We start from the raw sequence: 24,084 nt of genomic DNA, 5'->3' as shown, positions 1-24,084 counted from the left end.
AAATATATACTTTTTCCCAACATTCCTAAAAATAATAATCACATCAATATAATATTTCTTTTCTATCCAATCATTCTGGTTGCCTTATCATAGATCCTGTTACAGTCCTTATTTTAGTTTGTTTCTCCCACCAAATTCTAGGTATTCTTACTGGTTAAGATTTTCTCAAAAATTAATTACATTTAAAAAATTAACTCTATTTTTCCATATGAATCATCTCACACTTTTACATTTCTTAAGGAATAGAAAAAACAATGAGAAAAAAAGAAAGGAGAGCAAGAGTAAATAAACATAAAAATAACATGCTACTTAAAATATATATCCCTCCTAAGCTAATATATATTTATTTCCCAAATTTCTTGTTCTTTTTAACCATAATTAAAAATATTTTTAATCTTTAAACATTCCATTTAATACATCTAGTCATCTAGTCCTTTAACTCTTATTTAAAACATTTTTATTCATTATAATTTTCTTAAATTCAATCACATTTAAGTATCTAAAACATTTCCTTTATCTAAGTCATTTCAACTTTTTTATATTGTTTGAATTAGTTGCAGTATACTATATATCTCCTCCTGTGATGTATTTATGTTTTCTTGATATATTCTTTCTACATGTCTCTGATCCATGATGGCCAAGAATTTTGAGTTTTTCTCTTCCTTTATTTTCTCTGCAAATAGCTTTAGAATCCCAATTAAATAGATATTTGTAATCCAAATAGTTCAAAAAAGATTTTTTTTCTGAAATTTATAATTTTTTCTTTGTCTACAGCCCAGATTATTGTCTTTCTTTTTTTGTCACAGCTGTTCTTTGTTGTTAAAACTTTGAAAGTCACAAACACAGATTAGCTTTTCCCAGGTTTTGCCAAGTCTTATATTAAAGTCATAGATGTCATAGTCTCCATCTGCCACTAGGTATCAGTAGTTATTTGTTTTTCAATTTCCAAAATGAACAATTATCTTTAGAATCAGAGTCTTAAGCATTCAAACAATTTTATATTTATCCAGATTTAAATTTTAAATTTCAGGTTTTATATTTATTTTAATTCCATATATTTTGATCCTCCAAAAAAAGATTAATTTGCCGCTTCTGTTAGTATAAGGGTGGGGGGGGAAATCCTCCTCCTTCCCCTTTGAAGGTATTTTGCTTCTTGGGGATCTTTTAAATGTAAAATAGAAAAGAGAAGATCGAATTTCTCACCCAGTTTCAAGCACGCTGTTCACAGTTGTGCTGGTTAGTGCTTTTGGACTTTGGTTGCTAGTAGCCTGGGCTGGTTGATGCAATACGGTCACCCTTTCTCCTGTTGGGTTAGAAGGCTTTTCCCAAGTCGAACGGAACAGCCACCGCCATTCCAGAATTGCTGGAGCACCTTTCTTTTTTCATTGCCTCTGCGGGGTGACTTAGACCCATCTAGGGTCCCTAGGGAGGGCGAAATTAGCCACGGGGGTGTGCAGAATTCACAAGCCCGTGACAGGTCGTTACCGCGCAAAACCGGAAGTCCTGTTTTCTTCTTCTCTAGTAAACTGGATTCCTTTAAAAATGTTGTTGACAGTTCTGTGGGTATTGTCTAATTGGTCCTTTTTTATTATGGTGAAGGTGTCGTCTACATATCTGATCCATATTTTTGGTTGTATTTGTGGAAGTGCTATGGTTTCTAGATTTTGCATGACAACCTCCGCTATAAGTCCTGCAAGTGGTGATCCAATAGGTTTCCCTTTAATTTGCTGGTAAATTTGGCCATCAAATTGCAAGTATGTAATTAAGTAGAGGTTTGTGAGATCCATAATCCTGGATGTTTTGATATTGTATTCAATTAAGTCAAGTGTACTGTGAAGCAATGCAGTCATGGATTCTTTGGCTAATTCTGGATCTGTAGATGTGAACAGGGCTGTGATTTTTGTATTGTTGTACAATTTTTTGTATTCTACTTTCTATTAGCAAAAGCAAAATTTAAAAAATATAGTTAAATATTAATTCAATGTGTAATTTCTTACTTCTTATCTGTTAATGTTTCCTATCAGAGAGCTGTGATTACCTATATCATTTTATAAACACTGTTATAAGATACATATACTATAATTTACCATTTTTTACATAATAAATAATATTTCAGATTAAAGGTTATTGTTTTCTAATATATATTTATAAGCATGCATAATTACAAAACTGACTTATGTTATGTTCAACTGTTGAATGTGATGAAGAATTCAACAAATTGAAGTAATATCTTATTACTTCTTACATGGGAATCAACCCATTGGATCACTAGGATTTACTTGTGAATTGATATTTATAGGAGGTTATCCATGATGGCCCCAAAATAAATTGTGGTCTAATAATGTACATTTGCTTACTGGAGATCTCTCTTCAGTCCCTTTAGCACATGGAATCCTTCACAGATACTACTGTCCATTGCTGTTCTGGATGAGTGGAAGGTAAATTATGAAGTTCTGTTATATAAAATCAACATATTTACTTGCTACAAAGTAAGCATACTATATATTGCCTCATATGTTTTTATGCAACTTCATCTATTTGTTTGTACATTGCTTAAAACTAAGCTTTTGGGAAAAAATGAAATAGGGTATCTGATAGGGACAACTCAAATATCTCAAATCTTTTCCTTCATTACCCCAAACTGCATATCTGAAAATCTTTTTTTACCCACTGTAGGTAAAACTTTTTAAGTCAATTTAAATATCCTGTTGTGATTAGATAATGGGTTTTTTGTTTTGTTTTGTTTTTGGTCATGTTTATGCAGTATATATTGGAGGTGGTTACCCTTTGAGAGCTGTATGCAATGAAATCTTATTTTTAATGTATATTGATTAACAATAACAATAAAGTTATTGTTCTGTTCTATTTGCATGTTTTTACCCAAAGCAAAAAAACATTTTTATTTAATTTGGGGTAATTTACTCAGGTTTAGGGAGCACTGTTTTAAGCTAACAAAGATAAATGTTAAATTTGCTTTCTATTGAGTTAAACATAGCTGATAAACTCCATTTATACTAAAGGATTTTTGAAGACATCTGTAAGATGCTCCCCAATACAAAAGAAATGCTGTAATCTTTTGATTGCATATTCCTATTGAGGACATCTTACATACTGTTAGTCATGTTTGATGACTGTGTAATTGAATAAAAACATCATGGTGAGCAGAACAGTATTTGAATGAGAATGCTACAGAATGAAGAATAAACTAACACTTGTTTGGTGAAGTATATCTTTATGACTTATCTTCATGACTTGACAAGCTATTTCTGAATGGTCTATTTAGTGTATTTATGGCTATTATTTAATAATACAAGGAAAATTGACTGACAGGTCTATATCAGATCCTCTAAGGAAACAACCGTTTATTAACTTATTAATTTTATACCGATTTTCTACTTACTAATTTACTATGTATTCTATGTATTACATTTATTTGGTGTATGGAGATGTTGGATGTGTATGGAGTGTATTTGTGTATGGAGATGCCAGGAAACTACAGTGTTAGTACAGAGTAGTTGTTTTACTGCTGAGAATTGCTAGTCCATTTTGTTCACATTTGTGCTCTATTTAGAGTGCACCATAGGGGACAGACTACCTCTACACTCAGGTTCAATGGCATTCTGCAGCAGTGAGCCAGAGTTTCTCCCTCCATTGATGTCATCTCACACTTGGATGTTGCATTAGGGAAGGTCTGGCAACGACTGGATTCATATTACCGCACAAAATATTGTTATTTTCTCACCAAAGTGGTACTTATTTACCTACTTGCATGTAGCATGCTTTAGAACTTATAGGTTGGCTAGAAGCAAGTGAACTCATTCCACCACACAGTTTTAGGACTTGAACCACCAGAACAAAGACCACTTTCAGCATCTTTGAGCCACTGAACACCTCTTATTACAGTTACAGTTGTAAATAGACACAATATGTAAAAATGTGAGGTGGATAGGCTCATACATTGTGCTAAGCAGTTATATATTGTAATTAAAAATGTATTAAACCAAAGAGAGATGTTCACACATACTAAATCATAAATCATGGTTTTATGCTTAACCATACTGCATTGTAGTGGACACAGACAATAACATCATCACTTAATTTACTGTCCATGCTTTTTAGAATACATTAAATCTTTAACCTAAACCATTAGGGATTTTTGTTTAGATTTGTTTTGATCCTAAAATGTGATTTGTTGTTCTTATTTTTGCCCCAGTATAGAATTCAAATATTTGCCGATCAAAATGCTTTTGGGGACAATCATGTGGGTGGATATCAACCGTTCCTAGCTTTCTTTCACAGTGCTCAGTCTTTCTGGCCCTATTGTTACTATTATTAGGTTATCATTTCTAGTTAACAGAAAAATTCACTTGTATAATTTAATAGGATATTATCCAAGACTTATTATTAATATCAAACTTCCGCTGTTGCTGTGAAATTATCTGCTGGATATGCACCTTCATGGATTATTTTTTAAAAAATACTGATATTATTTTGGCTCTCTTTTCTTAAGATTTGGAGTCTGTGAAAATAAATTGGTTTGATACTTTCATTTATATCCTGTTCTGCAACTATTAAAATACAAGTAAATAAAATTAGAGAACAAAGTAGAACTATCACAAACCTATGTATTAGGTTATAAATCATAATACATGGCATGTGGAACAATACAAAAATGTTTTTGTAAACTCACCTATTTGACACACATATGTGTGCTTGTGTGTGTATGTGTGTGTTTTTCTAGGTTTGTGGTTTTATTGATATTGTAAAATTTCTAGCATGATAAGATTTTAATATTGATACAGAGCAAGTCTGGGAGATCTTTTTGATAACCTTGCATATATTAACATTTGTAAATGGGAAATGATGTAGGGTGAGTAATAACAGTATTTAAATATTCCCTTTATACAGTAGGTATTGGAGGAGGTAGGATCTGAAATATTTTTTATTTTTATTTTCAAACTAAGTGCATTACAATTTTTAACATTTTCTACTTAAAAGTGTCAAACTCTGGCAATCAGATTTTAACAAACCTGTTGACACCAGGAACCATAAAAAGGACTTTACAGCTTCATGCAATATGGCATTTCAAGTTTTCAATCTCTGTTTTAAAGATAATTTTCATAATAAATTTTAGCATACATAATTTTCTCCTTTCAATTTGTATGAGATTTCTCTATTTAGGGTCACACACAAACATATATATGCATAGTTGTTAAGGTGTTGACCTAAAAATCAGAAGACCATGAGTTGTAGTTCTGTGTTAGGTGTGAAAGCTGGCACTGGCTGACTTTGGCCAGTTACTCACAACCCATCTCGTAGGCCTTTTGTGAGGAAAATAGGGAAAGGATGGAGTGCTATATATTTAGTCTTTCTTGATTCCGTGATATTTAAGTCACCCTTGAGTCTTCCAAATACACTGAGATATAATTATCATCCTAACCAATTAGGTGATTGCTGACCTTGTGAATGCTAGAAATTGTACAGTAATTTATGATATCTGGAAATCAACAGGCTGTCTTAATTGAAGTGCCAAGTTAAATGTGTTTATTTGGGTAAAAACACTTTAGAAATACATTTATTTTTAAATAAATGTATTAGGCTTTATGAACAGGTAGCAGCTATGGGTGCTTTGCACAACTTCATCTCATGCACAAGTTGTGGTCTTTCCTAGATTGGGAGGCTCTTCAGACAGTCACTTATTCCCTAGTCAGTCATGGTTCAACTAAAGCAGCGGTTCTCAACGTTTGTGTGATGGCGACCCCGTCACACAAACGTTATGCGCATGCGCGGCGCGGTGCGCATGGGGGTGGGGCCCCCGCACGCGGCGCGCATGCGCGGTGCCCCCCCGCGTGCAGCGCGCATGGGGGCGGGCCCCTGCACACAGTGCACACGCGCGGCGCTGCCCGCCCGCACAGCGCACATGTGCGGCGGCGCCCCCCGGAGGCGCGGCGCCGCCCTCATGCACGGCACGCATGTGCGGCGGCGCCCCCCAGAGGCGCGCCGCCGCCCCATGCGCAGCGCGCATGCATGGCGCCGCCCCCCGGAGGCGCGCCGCCGCCCCCACGCACGGCGCGCGTGCACGGCACCGCCCCCTGGAGGCGCAGCGCGCCCCCGGAGGCGACAAAATGGCGGATCGCCGTGTTTGGCGACCCCACAAAAGAGGTCGATCGACCCCAAATGGGGTCGCGACCCATAGGTTGAGAACCGCTGAACTAAAGTAATGAGCTCTGCATTGGACTAACATCGAAGACTACTTGGAAGGTTCCATTGGTCCAAACACAACATTGCTTCTGAATGGGCAGTGGTGGGCATAGCTTGGCCATGTGGTACCTTTGCTCTGAGAGTTGCACTGGCTGTCACTTTGCTTTCAGGTGTGATTCAAAGTGCTGTATATGACTTATAAATCTTTGCATGTCATGGAGCTTGGTTATTTGATGGACCACCTATCTCCAATTGTGTCTGTCCATCAGTGTGAGGTGGCAGGGTTAATGAGCGTCAGGTCTCTTCAATTCAAAAGCATTATCTTTCAGGCATTCTCTGTCATACATTCTGTCTTCGGAATGAAGTTCCTCTGAAAATCTGTGTATCTCCCACCCTGGCATTCTGGAAGAGACCTGTCTGTTCTTCCAAGCTTTAGGCTAGGGTGGGATCCTTCCTTATATGGTGTGCTTTTTGCTATTGTTGCCACATAATCATCTTATTCTCTTCCTTTTTTTTCTCCTTTTTTTTGGTTCGTATTTTTCTTGTTCTTTATTTTGTCAATAATTATTCATATTATATTTTTGTTGTTGTTACATTGTGAGCCAGCCAGAGCCATCCAAAGTTGGGCAGTGCCTAAACTGAATTAGTTTAATTAAACTTATCATTTCCTTACTATTTTTATTTAAGTGCTTTAAATAAATCTTAGATGGTAGAAATAAGACTCAGTTGAATTATGAGAAATAATCTCTCAATCTTGAGAAATTTGAGTCAAATAAATATAATCATTTCAAAAGCCAAATTCTGCAGCTTTAGCTTAAGAATTCTGATCTTACCAAGGATCATCACTAATATTGTCAATTGAAGTGCTAGATTCAATTGTGTATGTATATAGTATATGTGTACTATTTAGAATTAGATAAAATAGATTCAATCTTTATTTTTAAGTAGATTTTTGGAGCTTACAGCTAATACAGCTTAAATATGTATAAGTCAGTTCAACAGTGTTCCGAAGGATCTCCTATTAATTGACAAGAGTTTACTTTTATGTACATATGTTAGGATTCTAAACTTAAAAAAAAAATGTGTGTCATTTGAGGCAGTGGTGGGATTCAAATATGTGAACAACCGGTTCTCTGTATGTATGCCACTTCCAGAAGTCCATTCTGGGCCCGGGCAACAAAAAATTAGCTACCGGTTCTGCTGAAGTGGTGCGAACCAGATGAATCCCACCACTGATTTGAGGCAATTTAAGATACTAACCATTCCATCCAATTTTTTAAAAATGCTAAATTAATTGGCAATATCCTAGAAAATAATCATGCATGGGAATGATTTTACAAGGTCAGTGCTCACTTTAGGAGTGAAATAAGGCTGCATATTTTCCCCTTATTTATTCAACCTTTATGAAGAATATATAATAAAGGAAACTGGATTTGAAGAAGATGAGTATGGTTTTAAAATTTAAAAAAGAAACATAAATACATACTCTAGTAAGAAGGTCAACAAATACAGTTAAAATGGAATTGAAATTAAATATAAAGTATACTAAACTGATTACAAATGATACAACTGCTTTTAGAATTGACATGAAGATATTGAATGATAGAGAGCCTTTGGCTTTTAGAATCAACTATCAGCAGAAAACGGTTGGCAATCAAGAAATAAACTGCAGACTTGCACTTAGTAGAGTAGCCATGAAGGCCTTGGAAAAATTGTTCAGATGCCTGAATGTGTCTAAACCTACAAAGATTAGAATGGTGTAGGCAATGGTTCCCTTGTGACATTTTATATACATGAAAGTTGACCTTTTGAGAAAGCAATTGGGTGAGTATTGAAGCTTTTGAACTTTGAGTTTTGGGGACGACTCCTTGAGATTGCCATGAATAGCCAAGAAAAAAAAAAAATACAAACAGTTCATTAAAAAAAATCAACCTAGAGTTCTCACTTGAAGCACAAGTGATCAGGTTTAATTTATCCTGCTTCAGACACATTATACAATGACTTTACTCTCTGGAGAACTCCACAATGATGAATGGGAAAGGTAAGAGGAAAGAAAAGAAGATGATGAGCAGGAATTTATTTGGATTCAATTGCAGCAGTGATAGGCGCACCTAATGGAAAACCTGATGGACCAGATTGAGGAGATATCCTCCTTTAGAAAACCTCTCTTTTTTCTGGTTGCTAAAATTCCAAACTGACCTGATGACTCATAAACATCAAAGTGCACACTTTGGAAAAGACTAGGAAGACACATTTCAAACATTACATGAGTGAGCATAGCACTTATCTGCTATTAATTAAATCTTTTTTTCAGATTCAGGTGCAAGATAGAAAATTTTTTAATGCTTTAATGAACCAGTTCATTAATATAAATTCAGTTCTTGAAACAGCTACAAACAGGTAACTTTGATGAATAGCAAAGAAATGTATGCTTGCATAAGATTCTTGGCTGAGATGTATTTTTTCCTAATCATTTTATATTTTATAATAATAATAATAACAATAATAATAATAATAATAATGTTGGAAGGGACCTTGGAGGTCATTTAGTCCAACCCCCTGCTCAGGCAGGAAACACTATATCAATTCAGACAAATGGTTGTCCAGTCTCTTCTTAAAAACTTCCAGTGTTGGAGCATTCACAGCTTCTGGAGGCAGGTTGTTCCACTGATTAATTGTTCTAACTGTCAGAAAATTTCTCCTTATTTCTAGGTTGCTTCTCTCTTTGGTTAGTTTCCATCTGTTGCTTCTTGTCCTGCCTTCAGGTGCTTTGGAGAATAGCTTGACTCCCTCTTTGTGACAGCCCCTGAGATATTGGAACACTGCTATCTTGTCACCCATCATTCTTCTCTTCATTAGATTAGAGTGACTTACTCAATTCCAGCAACCGTTCCTTATATGTTTTAGCCTCCAGTCCCCTGATTATCTTTGTTGCTCTTTGTAGAGTCTCAACATCTTTTTTACATCATGGTGACCAAAACTGGATGCAGTATTCCAAGTGTGGCCTTACCAAAGCATTGTAAAGTGGTATTAATACTTCATGTGATCTTGATTCTATCTCTCTGTTAACGCAGCCTAGCACTGTGTTGGCTTTTTTTGGCAGCTGCAGCACACTGCTAGCTCATGTTTAAGTGATTGTTCACTAGGACTCCGAGATCCCTCTTACAGTTGCTACTATTGAGCAAAGTACCACCTATTTTGTTTATTTGTTTTTACTGTTAAGGCATAGGCTTTGTTGCATATGTATTGAAATCATCACCCAGACACAAGAGTTAGGAATTTTTTTAATAATTTCAACAATAGTCCATGAGGATATTATAGGATGAAAAAATGCTGACATTGCTGGGCATAAAAGAAAAAGAAAAACTGAAAATGATTAGAATGGGAAAATTGACCCATTACCCTGTAAGTGAATATTGAACAGGAGTGTTACATTTTGTGGTGCATTTTTTATTTTGAAACAAAATTATATAATTATGCTAATTAAATATCTACAAATTTGTCTGTTTTTTAAGAATATAAAATATAAAATCACCACTAGATGGCACCTAATTCTCATACAATATAATTGGCACTGTTTTACTGTAGTCCTTACTAGCTATTAAGAAAAAGAAATTAAATGACTAAAAAAAGAGAGATGTCTGCTTTTAAAATAGTGCTTAGTATTTTTCAGCATTTCTTTTCTGTAACTAATTTGCAATTATCTAGAATAATTTGTTTCATGGAGGCAAAACAAAAAGTAAAAAGTTTTACTTTTTATCTATTGATACACTAATATCAAATAATAGAAGTAGTATTTTTAAAGTAATTTTTTCCATAGTTACTTTTTAATATATGCATCACCTGAGCTCTTTCAACAAAAGTATGTTAACTCATTGCCAAAAATATAAATATCTGTATCTGGTCTTTTATAAACCCTGTATTAGAGGGTATTGAGGTCAAGCACTTAATTATGTAGAAGATTAGAGCTCTATACATTTTAGAATAAGACCTTTTCTAGCAAAAGAGCAGCAGTTTGTGTTTGCATTGAGGAAATGCAGCAGCATAGATGGAAAGACTCTAATTATGCATTTATCTTAATTTGTATTCAGTCTGAAGGAAAAAGTTTGCAAAAGAGAAACAACAGGAAAAAATAAAGCTTTTTGTAATAATTCAGGTTATAAGGAAATTTTGTTATTGTTAATTGCGAAGTCGTGTCCGACCCATCGCGACCCCATGGGCAACGTTCCTCCAGGTCTTCCTGTCCTCTACCATCTTCTGGAGTCCATTTAAGTTCACACCTACTGCTTCAGTGACTCCATCCAGCCATCTCATTCTCTGTCGTCCCCTTCTTCTATTGCCCTCAATCTTTCCCAGCATTAGGCCCTTTTCCAGTGAGTCCTTCCTTCTCATTAGGTGGCCAAAGTATTTTAGTTTCATAAGGAAATTAAGAGATGTATTAAATGCTAAGAAATGGAAGCATTAGGAAAGGTGATGAGTACCAAAAGATGGTATTATCCCACAGTGGTAGCTTTTTTTATACAATCAATAAATATATAATCTAAAATTAGTTTATAAATCCACATCATACATTGTGGGTGTTATGTTTCAGATAATCTACTGGGCATTCAGGTTTGAACTATGTCGAGGATAAAAACAAAGTGTAGATATTCTAAGAGCTTTTGGAATGAGTTAAAAAAATAAATGGGCAACCTGACCCTGGAAACATGATTAGGTACCAGAATTAAGTTATCAATAGAATCACATAATGAAAAATCAAATCACAGCGCTAATCATAAAAGAACACATAGACAGAAAAACAATATGTTCTAAGAATACTATATCACAGAATGCCCTGAAAAGACTAGCCATTAATATCTCTCTCATGTTTATTGAGTGTTTCCTGAGAGAACTAACGGTTGCTACAAAAAAAGAAAACAATAGGTATAGTCTGGATAATAAGGGCCTTTTAAAATTATTTGATTTACAAATGACTGTTTAACCAAGTTTTTGTTGTTGTTCAGTTGCAAAGTCGTGTCCGACTCTTTACAATCCCATGGACCATAGCATGCCAGCCCCCCCCCCCATCCTCCACTTTCTTCTGCCTGAATTCAATTATAGCGTGTTAATGATGAAATGAATTGTGTGACTATTACTTTGATATATTAGGGAAGAAGAAATACTTGCAATTTTATTCTTCTAGTCAAGATTCTGGATTGGTTAATCAAGTTGTTTTCTATATCAGTTTATTACCAAAATGGTGATTAGAGAATAGGTAAAATATAAAATGAGGAATTCCACCTCTGTTTTTTTTTCCTTCTGTTTAATGCAGGTGTCCATTAACCTATTTCATATTTAAACCTTTGCCACAGACAATATAAATCTACCAGAGTATAAACCATTCCTGTACTCTCAACAAGACAATAAACTATAAATACCGGTAGTTTATTTATATACAATTTAAATACAATTTAAAGTAAGTTATAAATCATTTACAAATATACTTTCCTTTGTTTGATTTTCTTTAGTTTTTCTTTAGTTGGGCCTTGATCAGTATTCTTTTGATATAACTGTTAATTGCTTGGGTTTTGGATTTATTATTTGTCTGCCTTGATTAAGTGTTATAGTTCTTAATGGTATCAGTTAGTATATTCCAGAAATGGACATCTCTCAGCATTCTCTGACCTTCTAAACTAACTTGTTTTCTTGAAATTTAGATGTTTAGTTCCTTTATGATAGTTATATATGAGCCTGGCAATTATTTGAACTAGAACTGGAAGTTTCTTTTCAACATCCTTACTTATTTAGTGTGATGAAAATTAAATACACATTCCCAAATGATTAATTAGCTATTTCCTTTTCACTTTGCCAAAACAACTCCACTTCTTTTATTAATAGGATCCAGCAAAGGGGATTTTGGAATATCTCTTTAAAATATTGATTCCTTTTTAAAATACCAGTTACAAAACTAAATAAACAGATTACCTTTCTGATTTTAAACTGTGAAAAGAATGAAATAATAGTCTTAAAATAGAAAGAAGACATGATACTCAGAAAAAAAGTCAAGGGACAGTTTTGCTTTTCTGTTAGTTACTTATAGTAACTCAATTTATTGTTCTTCTCTGCTGGCAAACTACCATTTGCTCACAGCATGTTCCCTATTAGACCATTAATTCTTAAAAGTTAGAAATGCTCATTACTAGATGTCTGCTGTGAAACAGAATTGATTAACTGTCTGGTCAATAATTGGTACTAAGTAAATGAGCATTTTTTTTTACATTTCATAAGATAAATTGCATAACCTAGTTATGCTAGAGCTACAATCCCAATTAAAATTGTAACTGTTCTCTGAATATTAAATATCTATCTTGTTATTAAGTCAAACAATAGATAAAATCATATATAAGGATATAAACATAGATTTTGCATTTTATCAGTACAACATTATTGTTCCTGCAGTTATTGTCTTCCATAAAAACATTTGAATGGTGCAAATTCCATCCCTGACTCTTTCAAAAGTGGTAATCTTTGGTTAGCATGACTGGAAGCTTCTAATGATCCATGTTCAATGTTTTCATAAACTCAATTTTATGTGGCATCATGATTTCTGGCAAATTGATGAAGTGGTTCATTTGATATTTTATTTAGTGCTGTACTTCTGCCATTATAATGGAAATTACTACTGAATGGATTTCTCCTACAACCTTCCATATGCTTTTCAAATATGTTGAGAATATTGGATTATTGCTGAAGTATATTGGGACGTACTTGAGTTCAGAGAATAGAAGAACTAGGGAACGCTTTTCTTAGTTATTAAATGCCTTTGAATGATATTAATAGAGTCCGTTGTTATTGCTATAATCCACCTTGTGGAGAAACTAATAGTAAGCTCCTATATTGAAAAGGTAAAACATGTAGCTCATCTGTTTATAACTCTAGTTAGGCAATCTCATGAGGTGCCCTAAAAGAAGATTAGCTTCTGTTTCTAAATTGTCCTTCACATATAGTATAATGCTAACATAAAATGTGGTTTATTTTTATTTAGCACAATGTATAAATTATTCTTTCTCAATTAAACATTTCACTACATGCAAGCTGCAGTAAATGACTTTATTTATTTAATGTTTGTTTGTTTGTTTTATTATTAAATTTATTTGCCACATCTCATTTTGAAGCAACTCTGAGTGGCTTACACTTCAGCATTAATACCATTAAAATAATAAAACATAAATATTTCTAAAACAATAAAAATGGAAATTACAATCAAAAATAGAATTATAAGGGGGAAGTGGGATTGCCTCTTAATTCATCAACCCTTTCCATTCTGATGATCCCCCTTTGGGGCCCCAAGCCATCTGGCAGATCCAGGTCTTTAGGCCCATACGGAAGGTCAGAAAAGTGGGAGCCAATCTTACTTAAGGGGGTAAGATGTTGCAAAGGGCAAGAGCCATGGCAGGGAGGGATCTTCTCCTGGAGCCCACCAACCAGAATTCATTGACTGACATGTACCCTCAGCATGTCTCCTCTGCCGGCATGGGTGGAGTGGACCAATACCAGTGGGGTGACATGGTTCCTTAAGTTTACATATCTCATTAAGCTAAATTAAAGCTAATTAATATTTTAACATGGTATGCATTTATTTATTTATATATTTATCAAATTTAGAAACCACCCCCTCACTCACAGAGGGACTCTGGATAGAATACAAATAAACAAAAGTGTCATCAGAAAATAACTAATAAAAATCTATATCTTTAGATAAATCACCAAGAATATAAAGACAGTTAATATAAATATCTAAGAATTAAAATTATGTGAATGATGAATAAATTGTCTATATATAACTAAAAATAATCCCCCTCTCATACATATAGTATATTTTTTAAGTTTTATTTTAACATATATTTCAAAATGCAACCAAATACAACTAAGAAAAGTAGAAAAAGAAACAAGAAGGAAATTAAACTAAGTAAAATTGGACAAGATTTGTCCAAGTAGATTATATCAAATTAGCAACACATGTACAAATAATAATAAACTTTCAAATCACTAATGAAGGGGTAACCAATGTCAAAATAATTCATCAGAATAAACAATTAAGAAAAATCTATCATAATGAATCAGATAAAATTCTAATATTTGAAAGACAAAGTTGAGAGAAACCAGAACATTGGAGATAGTACATTTGCAGAATTATAACCCATAAATAGTTTGTAGTAAAATAGAATTCTGTTACAATCTTGATTTTATTTTGACATTGATGTAAATTCTTACAGCTTTGACTACTATTATAGAAAAGTAGAAAGTCAATACTTAAGATTTGTTTTTAATCTATTATCTTTTAGAATATTTGAGCTTTATGATTCTCATCAAATGTGAGAAAATAAGGATTCAATCTGACATCTCCAAAAAATTTTAAAACATAAATTACCAAAAATCTTTTAATAGTTTTTTTTCCCTTCAGTGTAATATTTTCAGTTAATTTAATATTTATCTTCTACTGGTATTCCTATTATGATACATCAGTCCTCCTGTTTAAATTCTGCATCCCTTTAACCATGCAATATTGATATGTTCAGATTATTTTATAAATAATCCCCAACAAATGTGCTAAATTTTATATTGCAAGTTTTTGAAATTTGTTTACGTTTCTTGAGTGTTCTATCTTGTTCTTGTACTTTCTTTTGAACTGCACTACTTCTCTGAAGATAATTAACCAATGATACATTTCTGATCATTACAACAAGAGCTTCTCCAAATATTTCATTCTGGTTTTATTAAAGATTAAATGTCACAATCTATAACACGGGTCCCTAACGCCTGGTCCATGGACCAGTACCAGGCCAGCAACCATTCTGCACAAACAAGGAAAGCCCCATCCACAGGATGCAGGCGGCGCACAAAACCACGCCTCCTCCGGTCCGTAGAAAAACCACTTCATGTAACCGGTCCCTGATGCCCAAAAGGTTGGGGACCTCTGATCTCTAAAAATTTTTCTGTCATGATTCCGACTAATGAAACACTTCAAAGAACTTCCAGGCATGTTTATCCTAAAGCCTTTATTAACAGTGTAACAAATCGACGGCACATCATGGATGTTTATTCCAAAATCTGAATTTCTCTTGCTTGCGTCTAACTTTTCTTTCTAAACCCCTCCCTTATTTTGCAGTCATAAGTCACATCTTCCAATTAGCCCGGAGGACAAAGATTCACTTCCGTTCCTTTTTCCCTGGCTTTACCCTCCTCCCTCCTCTGCTCTGCATTAACTCTAAAAATACCAGAGAGTTTTGCATATTTTGTCAAAGCAAGAATATACAGTATTTGCAACGTTGACATCTTACACACACACACACACACACACACACACACACAAACACACATATACGTGGAAGATGTCAACGCTGCAATTATATATATATATTTGGTGAGAAGTCCATTTATCTTCAGGAAAATAAATATTTAGTACTGAAACAATGGTGCATGTCTGGCCTTATTATCTTTCTGCATTTATTCCCAAGTATCAGTATAATTATTGATCTCTTATAGATTGTGCATTTCTGTTTTTATCCAATAAAAAATAATTACGCAAGCTTTCTATGAATCTTACTTCATCAGTAGAAATAACCCAGCTGTATGTTAGTATGATCAAGTCTGTAATCCAAGTTAGAAATTGATCTGATAATTTGAGATTTAGTTTAGCCAGTGCACTTTGTTCTTCCATACCTTGCAAATCTTATTTTTATTGATTTTAAGAAATAATTCATCATAGGTTTATAGGCAATCAAATTATCACTTTGTCAATCACTGAAACAGTAAATTCAGTTTTCTAATAATAAAGCATCTTTTACCTTTTTATATTTTAAGGTTGTACATGGTGGGATTCTTTTATCCATTGATAGTGCAAACAAGAATATTTTTATATTATATCCAGAGTACATTTTTTTATCATTGCTTATTTTCTTTTGATTAAACTGTATATTAAAATACTCCGAATAGCTGAATTAGAAAGGCACTACAATAATATGACAGTAATAAAATGTATTTCAGGATATATAATCTGCATGTTGTACCTATTCAATAAAATATATTTCACATAGTTAATGAGATAATGAACATCTGAAAAACATGACAAACTTTGTAAACAATTGTTCATAAGACAGAAAGGATAACAAGTAATATCTATTATAATATTTTCATTACAATTTGGAAGGACTATTTAAAATGCTGTTTCTGCTTGGTTTTAGACACTATTCTGCAAGGTTCTCAAGTATTATACAATAGAGCACTTAGTATCATGCTGAGGGATTATTTACACACTGAGAAGATTTCTTAATCCAGTTAAAGATGCGGGGAACAGAATAATTCAAGTTCTAATGGGTTGCAAAATGGTAGCAATTCATCAGTGCCTTTTTGTGCAAAATTATTTGGGATTTCACAAACTTTAAAAAAAACTTTTTAATACTGAACAGAGATGGATAGGACTAGTTTATGGAAATGAAGTAACTAATCTGAACTGGTGGCATAGTAAATATCAAGTCACAGTATAGTAAACGTTAGAATACTTAAAGTGAGATATACAGTGGTTCTTTTTGATAAATCAAAAAATGTTATTCCTGTTCCAAAAAGTGTTATTCCTACTTTTTTTTTTAAAAAAAAAATGTCATTAGCAATAATTTGGATGTATCATTAGAAAATCTCACAAGGATGTGAACACTCAGCAGTAACCTTTCATCTATATTTTTGCCTAAAGTTAATAAAATACACAAAAAGAAAATCATTGTAAACTTTTGGATATTAGTGTTTCAGGTAAAGTTATATGAAAAACAATATGCTGTATGAAACATATTTACAAGAGTGGAATTGCATGTCCTGAGCCTTAATAGCCTTTTTAAAAAAAATACCGTAAATTTAAATTTTCAGTGGTAGATTTTAAGAATTTGACTACAGAGTCATAAAAAGGGAATTCATTAAATTTGTATGTCACCCCGAGTCCATGTTGAGTTTGATGTCCTTAATAGTCTAAATTATATATACATATACATAAATATAGGTAGTCCTTGGTTAACAAAGGAACCAGAATTTACCTCGCTAAGCAATGTAGTTGTAAGTCACAATATCATGTGACCATATCGCTTAGTGATGGTGATCCCAACAGACCTTGTAGCAATCATTATGCAAGGATTGCTGTTCAGAGAGTGCCAGAGAGCTCACAAGCAGATCAGCATAGAGGTAAGTGTCTATTGCCAGGCAGGGAAGAGTGTTCAGGTGGCAGATATGGCACAAATATAGCATGGGTGACTGCTGCCAGGTGGGGGAAAATGTAAGCAACTTTTGGAGTGACTTGTGACATTCCCTCAACTTTCCCATTGATTTTGTTCATGGGAAGTCATCAGATAACATTGCAACTATCATATGTGCAAGCCAGTTGCCAAGTGCCCAGATCACAATCACATGATTACAGAAGTGTGAGACAATTTGCATGTATGACTTTTAAGGACCAGTCATATTGCTCATTCAGTGCCATTGTAATTTTAAACAGTTGCTGAATGAGTAGTCATTAAATGAGGATGACATATACTAGCTTTATTTCGCTATTATTTATAATCTCCCAACTATTACATACATTAAGGAGTATAAAAATACTACAAACTCTTTGGAATTGGGTAATTTACTCTGCATCTCGGAAAATAACCATCAAATTTTAGCAGCAGGTCCTACTAAAAACATGATATGGCCTACTGCTAAAATTTGATGGTGATTTTCTGAGATGCAGAATAAATTACTTAGTTCCAAAGATTTTGTAGGGATCCTGGCTTCATGACTAAGGCAGAACTAAAGCTCGAGGTTTCCTGGTTTCTAGTTAGGTGCCTTTAACCACAACATCAAAATGGTTCTTAAAAACAACAGTTTTATCTATTTAGGAGACCAGCACAGTTTGACCTTTCATTGAGATGTCATCTGATGGAAAGTTAATCAAACAAATCTGCTAACAATCTTTCTTTCTTCTAATACCAGTGGAAAAACATATCACAAATATGAATGTCATTAGGAATAATGTAATAAAATATATGTCCAGACTCTGATTGAAATTAACAATTGAAATGATTATTTCCCTTGCTAGTTGTTCTAATTGTTTGATTTTCTCTGAGATTCCATTTGAATCTGTCCTTGAAATAAAGTAAAAACAGATCTTTACCTTCTGTGTAACATACTTGCACATTCTTGAAAAGTGCTATTGTGCATTGGCTTCTTTGCTGTCATTTTTCTTCTTGCACCCCACTAAAATTAGCTATTTGTATAGAAGCACTGCAAAAGTCTATAACACTTACTAATGAATTATTTGTGCAAAGATTGCAATATTATGTTTGCAATACATATGTTTTAATATAAGAAATATACATATTTATATTCTTGGTAGGTCACAGTAATGAAAGGCAGCAATAGGAATAAAGATCACTCAACAGACGGAGAAGGAACTGGAAAACGACCAAAGAGGAAGTGTCTTCAGTGGCATCCACTACTTGCAAAGAAAATTCTTGACTTTTCTGAGGAGGAGGAGGAGGAAGAAGACGAGGAAGATATTGAAAAGGTAAAGTTATCCTTTTGAAAAGTAGAATTAAGAATTACACCCCTTAGTGAGTTGCAGATCTTCTCATAAGTCCTCAACTTATGACCACAATTGAGCCCAAAATTTCCGTTGCTAAATGAGGCAGTTAAGTGACTTTTGCTCCATGCTACAACACTTCTTGCCACAGTTGTTAAGTGAATGACTGCAGTTATTAAGTTATTAAAACTGTTGTAAAGTGAATCTGATTTCCCCATTGACTTTGCTTGTCAGAAGTTCGCAAAAATTGATGAAATGATCCCTGGACACTGCAACCATCATAAATATGAACCAGTTGCCAAGCAACTGAATTTTGATCACATGACCATGGGGTGCTTCAGTAGTTCTAAGTGTGAAAAATGGTCATAAGTCACTTTTTTCAGTGCTGTTGTAACTTTGAATTGTCACTAAACTAATGGTTGTAAGTCAAGGATTACCTGTTTTAAGAAATTAAGCTCATTTATAAATAGCTTTTTTTCATATCAGAGCTTAAAAATGGACTGTGTGCTCAAGTAAACCATATCTTTAATGGTGTTTTGAAGAGCATTTTATAAGGCACATACTGTTTTTGAAAACTAAGAAGATATTTCCTGAATCATATTGTGGGGTTTTGACTACAACAGATGACCACATTATTCCTCAAACTATATTTGATTAACATATGAAAACAGCAGACCGTAAATTCCTCAAAGTCTTTCCCTTGAAGTTGTGCCACCTTCACCCAAATACTGCTATTAATATCTAAGGCTAAAGAGAACATATAAGCAGAGTGAATTTAATTTAATTTAAATCATTCAATTTAGGCATATCTGATTTTGAACCAATCTCAGCAAAAGCAATAGCACTTAGACTTATAACGTGCTTCACACTGGTTTACAGCCCTCTCCAAGTGGCTTACAGAGCCAGCACATTGCCCCCAACAATCTGGGTCCTCATTTTACTGACCTCGGAAGGATGGAACGCTGAGTCAACCTTGAGCTGGTCAGGATTGAACTGCTGGCAGTCAACAGAATTAACCTGCAATACTGCATTCTAACCACTGTGCTATCATGGCTCTTGGGGTATAGCAATGTGTACAGTTAAGCCAAATTTTTAAAAAAACTACAATATAATTATGAAAGAAAAAACTACAACAAATGGTGTATCTGGCTAATCACATCCACACTATATGAAACTGGAAGCTACCTATACATTTCCAAATTTAGAATGGTATAGATTTTATTTTTATTCATTTAGTCAATCAACCAGATAGCTACCCATTGGACATGCATTGTATATTCAATTAAAAGAAAAACACATTAAAATGTAGCAAAATATATTTGTCACAGATAACTTCAAACAACCAAAAACAGAAACAGGCACAAAACTTTCTGAGTTACTGCTTAGTGATAGTCTTCAGAAAGGCAGGCAGGGGACATCTGAACCTGAGGGGGAATCTTGTTCAAACAAAATCAACAGCAGGCAAGTTATGTCTTGTGTCAGATAACATTGCTTAAGAGATGGAAGCTGGAGTAAGCCCACCCATATCTTACTGGCTGAGGAAATCAAATACTGCAAGTATTGTACATGTGGCTGCTTCTAGAGATCATCTAGAAGCTTCACTTGGTACAAAAAGCAATGATCCAGAGATCCAAAGGTACCAATGTGTACATACTACAGTTTAAAGTGTTGATTGTAACCTATAGCTTGGCACCTGGTTACTTTCAGAACAATCTCTCCATTGGCATAAGTCAAACTACTTTGGTCATGTTGGGAAAGCATCTCATTGTCTCCCATTTTGGGGAGTTTGATGGACAGAGACTTAGAGACCTTGTTTTTCTGTCGAAGTGCTGACTTTCTGCAATGGTCTCCTGCCTTGGTGTATTTGACACCAATTCTACTTGTCTTCCAGATATATTTAAAAATAGACCTTTTCTAAAGGGAATTGGGGAGCCGATGCAAGATAGTATCTGAAATGTATGTTTGTGCATTTTTTCTGTTGGTTTTTGTATTTTTAATTTTTTATTACTGTTTTTTATGTTCTGAACAAGCACCAGTGTACATGTGAGGATATAAATGATAAAGAAACTAGGACATTGTAGAACAGGGGTGTCAAACTCAATTTCAGTGAGGGCCGCATCAGCATTGTGGTTGCCCTTGGGGGGCCGGGTGGGTGTGACCAGGGTGGGTGTGGCCCACTGGGTGGGCATGGCCAGCTCTACATCATTTGTGTCAAGGGTTCCTGTGGGGACCTGGGTAGGAGTGGGACAGATCTGAGGGTCTGGCAGAAGGGGGTGGGACCAGGGCAAGTGCCAAGGCATGGTCTACTGGAGGAGCCTCACTGTTTCTCTCAGGCTATGCGGGAGGGCTGGATGGTGGTGTGGGCTGCCAGGAGCCCTGGACAGCAGAGGTCAAATGCCAGCCTGGCCCTCGAGCACCTGCGGCACCAAGCCCAGCCCCACTTCCCCAAGGAGACACCCAGCTGCACTTACCTCCTCCTCAAGGCTGCTGCTGCTGTGCGTGCTCTCCTTACTTAGGTTGCTCATGATGGGTACGAGGGCAAAGTCAGAGGGAGGCCCATTCCCTCTCCATGGGAGGAGAGCCGGCTTTGTATCCAAAGCTTCCTTAGCAATAGGATGGGAGACCCCCAGGATAGGCCAGGAGGAGGGGGCAAGGGGATGGTGAAAGGGCAGCAGGGCAGGACTAAAGCAGGACTTCCCTCAGACCCTCCCTCTCCTTCTTTCCTTCCTTCCTAAGTACAGAGTGGTGGGAAAATATTTGAGATGAGGGAGGGAGAAAAACAGGCAAGAAATGCAGCTGGGGAGGTGTCACCCTTCATTAGGAATGAAGAAATGCACCATCACCTGGGAGTGGCCAGCACATGGCCCTCACTTACTTCACATATCTGGCTTCATGGGCTCTGGGGGAGGGGATGCCATGAGCAGTGTGAGAGTCAATGTTATCTGCGCAATGCCGTTCAGCCCCCAGCCTGCCTGGTTTTGTCAGGCAGTGAGGCATTCTCCTCACAGCACTGAGAGGTTGAGCCAGGCGGTGCGAAGCTTGCCAGCTTTGCACCTTGCTGCCTACTGAAACTGGGTAGGCTGGAGGCTAGGCAGCAGTGCACTTCTCATGGCGCTGTGAGGAGAGAGCGCCGCTGCCTGCTGAAACTGGGCATGCTAGGAACTGGGCTTTGGGATTTGCGCCGCTTGGCTCAGCCTCTCGGCGCTGTGAGGAGAGCGCTCCGCTGCCTGCTGAAACCCCTCCCCCAGAGCCCATCAAGCCAGATATGTTAAATAGGTGAGGGCCATTTGCTGGTCACTTTCAGGCGATGGTGCATTTCTTCATTCCTCACAAAGGGTGACACCTCCCCAGCATGCACCCAGGGGGTGGGGCCAATGCGGCAGGGGCTGGTTCCTCACTGTTTCCAGACGGCCTTGTGGAGCTAAGACTGAATGCGTTTCAGCATAGATGGCCATCACAAAATTGTACATTGGCTCCCGGCCGACCAGGCTCAAGGCAGCGGGGGCCGTTCCCTCACTGTTTCCAGGATGGCTTTGTGAGCCACATGAAACCACTTCGCAGGCCGCATCCGGCCCCCGGGCCTTGTGTTTGACATGTCTGTTGTAGAAGAATGTAGGAGTCTTAATGTAATTATTGTAGCTCTGAATGAAACATCAGGAAGAAGATTGAATGATAAAAGTTTGTAGCCTTTGTTGTCTATCGTCTGATGCTCTGAATATGGAAAATAAAATGAGCATCAACTAGTACAGTGAAGCATATAAAATTTAATAACATAATAGCCATCTGGTGAAATTCCTGTCCTGGATTACAGTGTAGTAGTTGAAGTTTGCTTAAGAGGATCAGAAGCAATAAACAGAGAAATCCAAGTAATGAAGTTGACAATATTGTAAAGAGTTAAAGTATATGGAAAAACAATAAAAGTTATATTGTTAGTGTCTGTTATCATCCACTCAGTCAAAGCAAATGTGGATGATTTGTCCAAAATCAAAACTGCAGATCTTTCAAAGAAACATGAAGTAATAGAGATAGGGAACTTAACTCTGACAATCTGTTGGAAGGGTCACTCATAGAGCTACAACACTGAGAGATGTTTTGCTGAGCCCTCCGTTAGATGCTTTAACTTGAATTCCTGCACTGTGCAGGAAATGAATTTCATTGTTCTACAAGTAGTCCTCAGTTAATGACCACTCATTCAGCAACCATTCGAAGTTACAACATTATTGAATGAATTGTACTTCTGAGTGGTCTTCAAAAGTTCCATTTGTCACAGTAACTCCATGGTCATGTGATCCCTTGGCAATCAGCTTACACTTATGACAATTACAATATCCCACGGTCATGTCATTGCCATTTGTGACCTTCCCTACTGGCTTCCCACAAGCAAAATTAATGGGGGAAGCCTGCAGTTTAGGTCAGAAGTTGTTCTGGTTAAGTCTTTCCCACCCAGCAACAGTCACCTTTGCCATGTCTCCCTGGGTACCTGCACACCTTCCTTTACCAACAGCAGCCATGCCTAGCCTGGCCTCACTCATTCCTCACCAGCCACCTGTGTACCATCTCACATCTGGCAGTTGCCATCCCTAGCCCTGCTGCACTTGTACCATACTGCCAAGCCTCCCCCATCTGACAGCAGTCACTTCCTGCCCTCCAGATTGTTTGCAATTCACCTGGACTTGCAACTTCCTGCCTGCTTTGCTTGTTAGAAGCCATCAGGAAATTGTGAACTTAATTGGCAGGATAGCTGTTGGTAAATTATACAATGATGTGGTGTCGTGCTTTATGACCATATCACTTAATGTAGTTCCTTTTAACATTGTTCTATGTTCCTCTTACATAGGTAAATAATTGATGATAATTCATCCTTGCCAAATCCTATTCTTCTTGTTAATATATTATTGTTTAAATTCTTTTCAATTCCCCGTAAAATATTGAGGAAGCAAATTTTAGCAATTATTTGTTGATGAAATTAGAATAGGTTATATTACTTTTTAATTCCTTCATTTCATCATTTAAACATGTTCCATTCAAACAGGTTAGTAACATAAAAAAATGGATTGCCTTTGAACAACCTGTGTACATACACACACATAATATATATATTGAAAAATGATAATTAAAATAGTTAAATGAGTTAAAGGGAAGAAAGAGAAAGGGGAAAATTTTAAAGAGATCAAAGAAATGCAATTGTATTGGATAGTAATACTTATTGCAAGGAGGAGGAGGAGGAGGAAGAAGAGGAAGAAGAAGAAGAAGAATCGCAACCTACATAATATATTTTTATATAATTTTCTTTATATATT

The 24,084-nt window shown here is 35.8% G+C and overlaps 1 protein-coding gene across 26 annotated transcripts in view; it reads left to right on the top strand.

Moving 5' to 3' along the window:
- Positions 1-24,084, top strand: part of BBX (BBX high mobility group box domain containing) — a 119,494-nt gene that overhangs the window by 56,024 nt on the left and 39,386 nt on the right. For 19 of the 26 annotated variants that reach the window (XM_039365036.1, XM_039365029.1, XM_039365035.1 and 16 more), the window contains 2 exons: positions 2,375-2,438; positions 18,599-18,769. In XM_039365036.1, the coding sequence (XP_039220970.1) occupies positions 2,375-2,438; positions 18,599-18,769 (235 nt within the window). The remainder of the gene's footprint in view (positions 1-2,374; positions 2,439-18,598; positions 18,770-24,084) is intronic. The other 7 variants (XM_039365048.1, XM_039365050.1, XM_039365042.1 and 4 more) reach the window with 1 other exon arrangement.

The sequence above is a fragment of the Crotalus tigris genome, unplaced genomic scaffold, assembly GCF_016545835.1.
Source record: "Crotalus tigris isolate CLP2741 ecotype Arizona unplaced genomic scaffold, ASM1654583v1 scf7180000019944.6993514239:2294586, whole genome shotgun sequence".
Classification (NCBI taxonomy): domain Eukaryota; kingdom Metazoa; phylum Chordata; class Lepidosauria; order Squamata; family Viperidae; genus Crotalus; species Crotalus tigris.
Note: the sequence above shows the minus strand (reverse complement) of the source record. Positions and strands in the feature narration are given on the sequence as shown.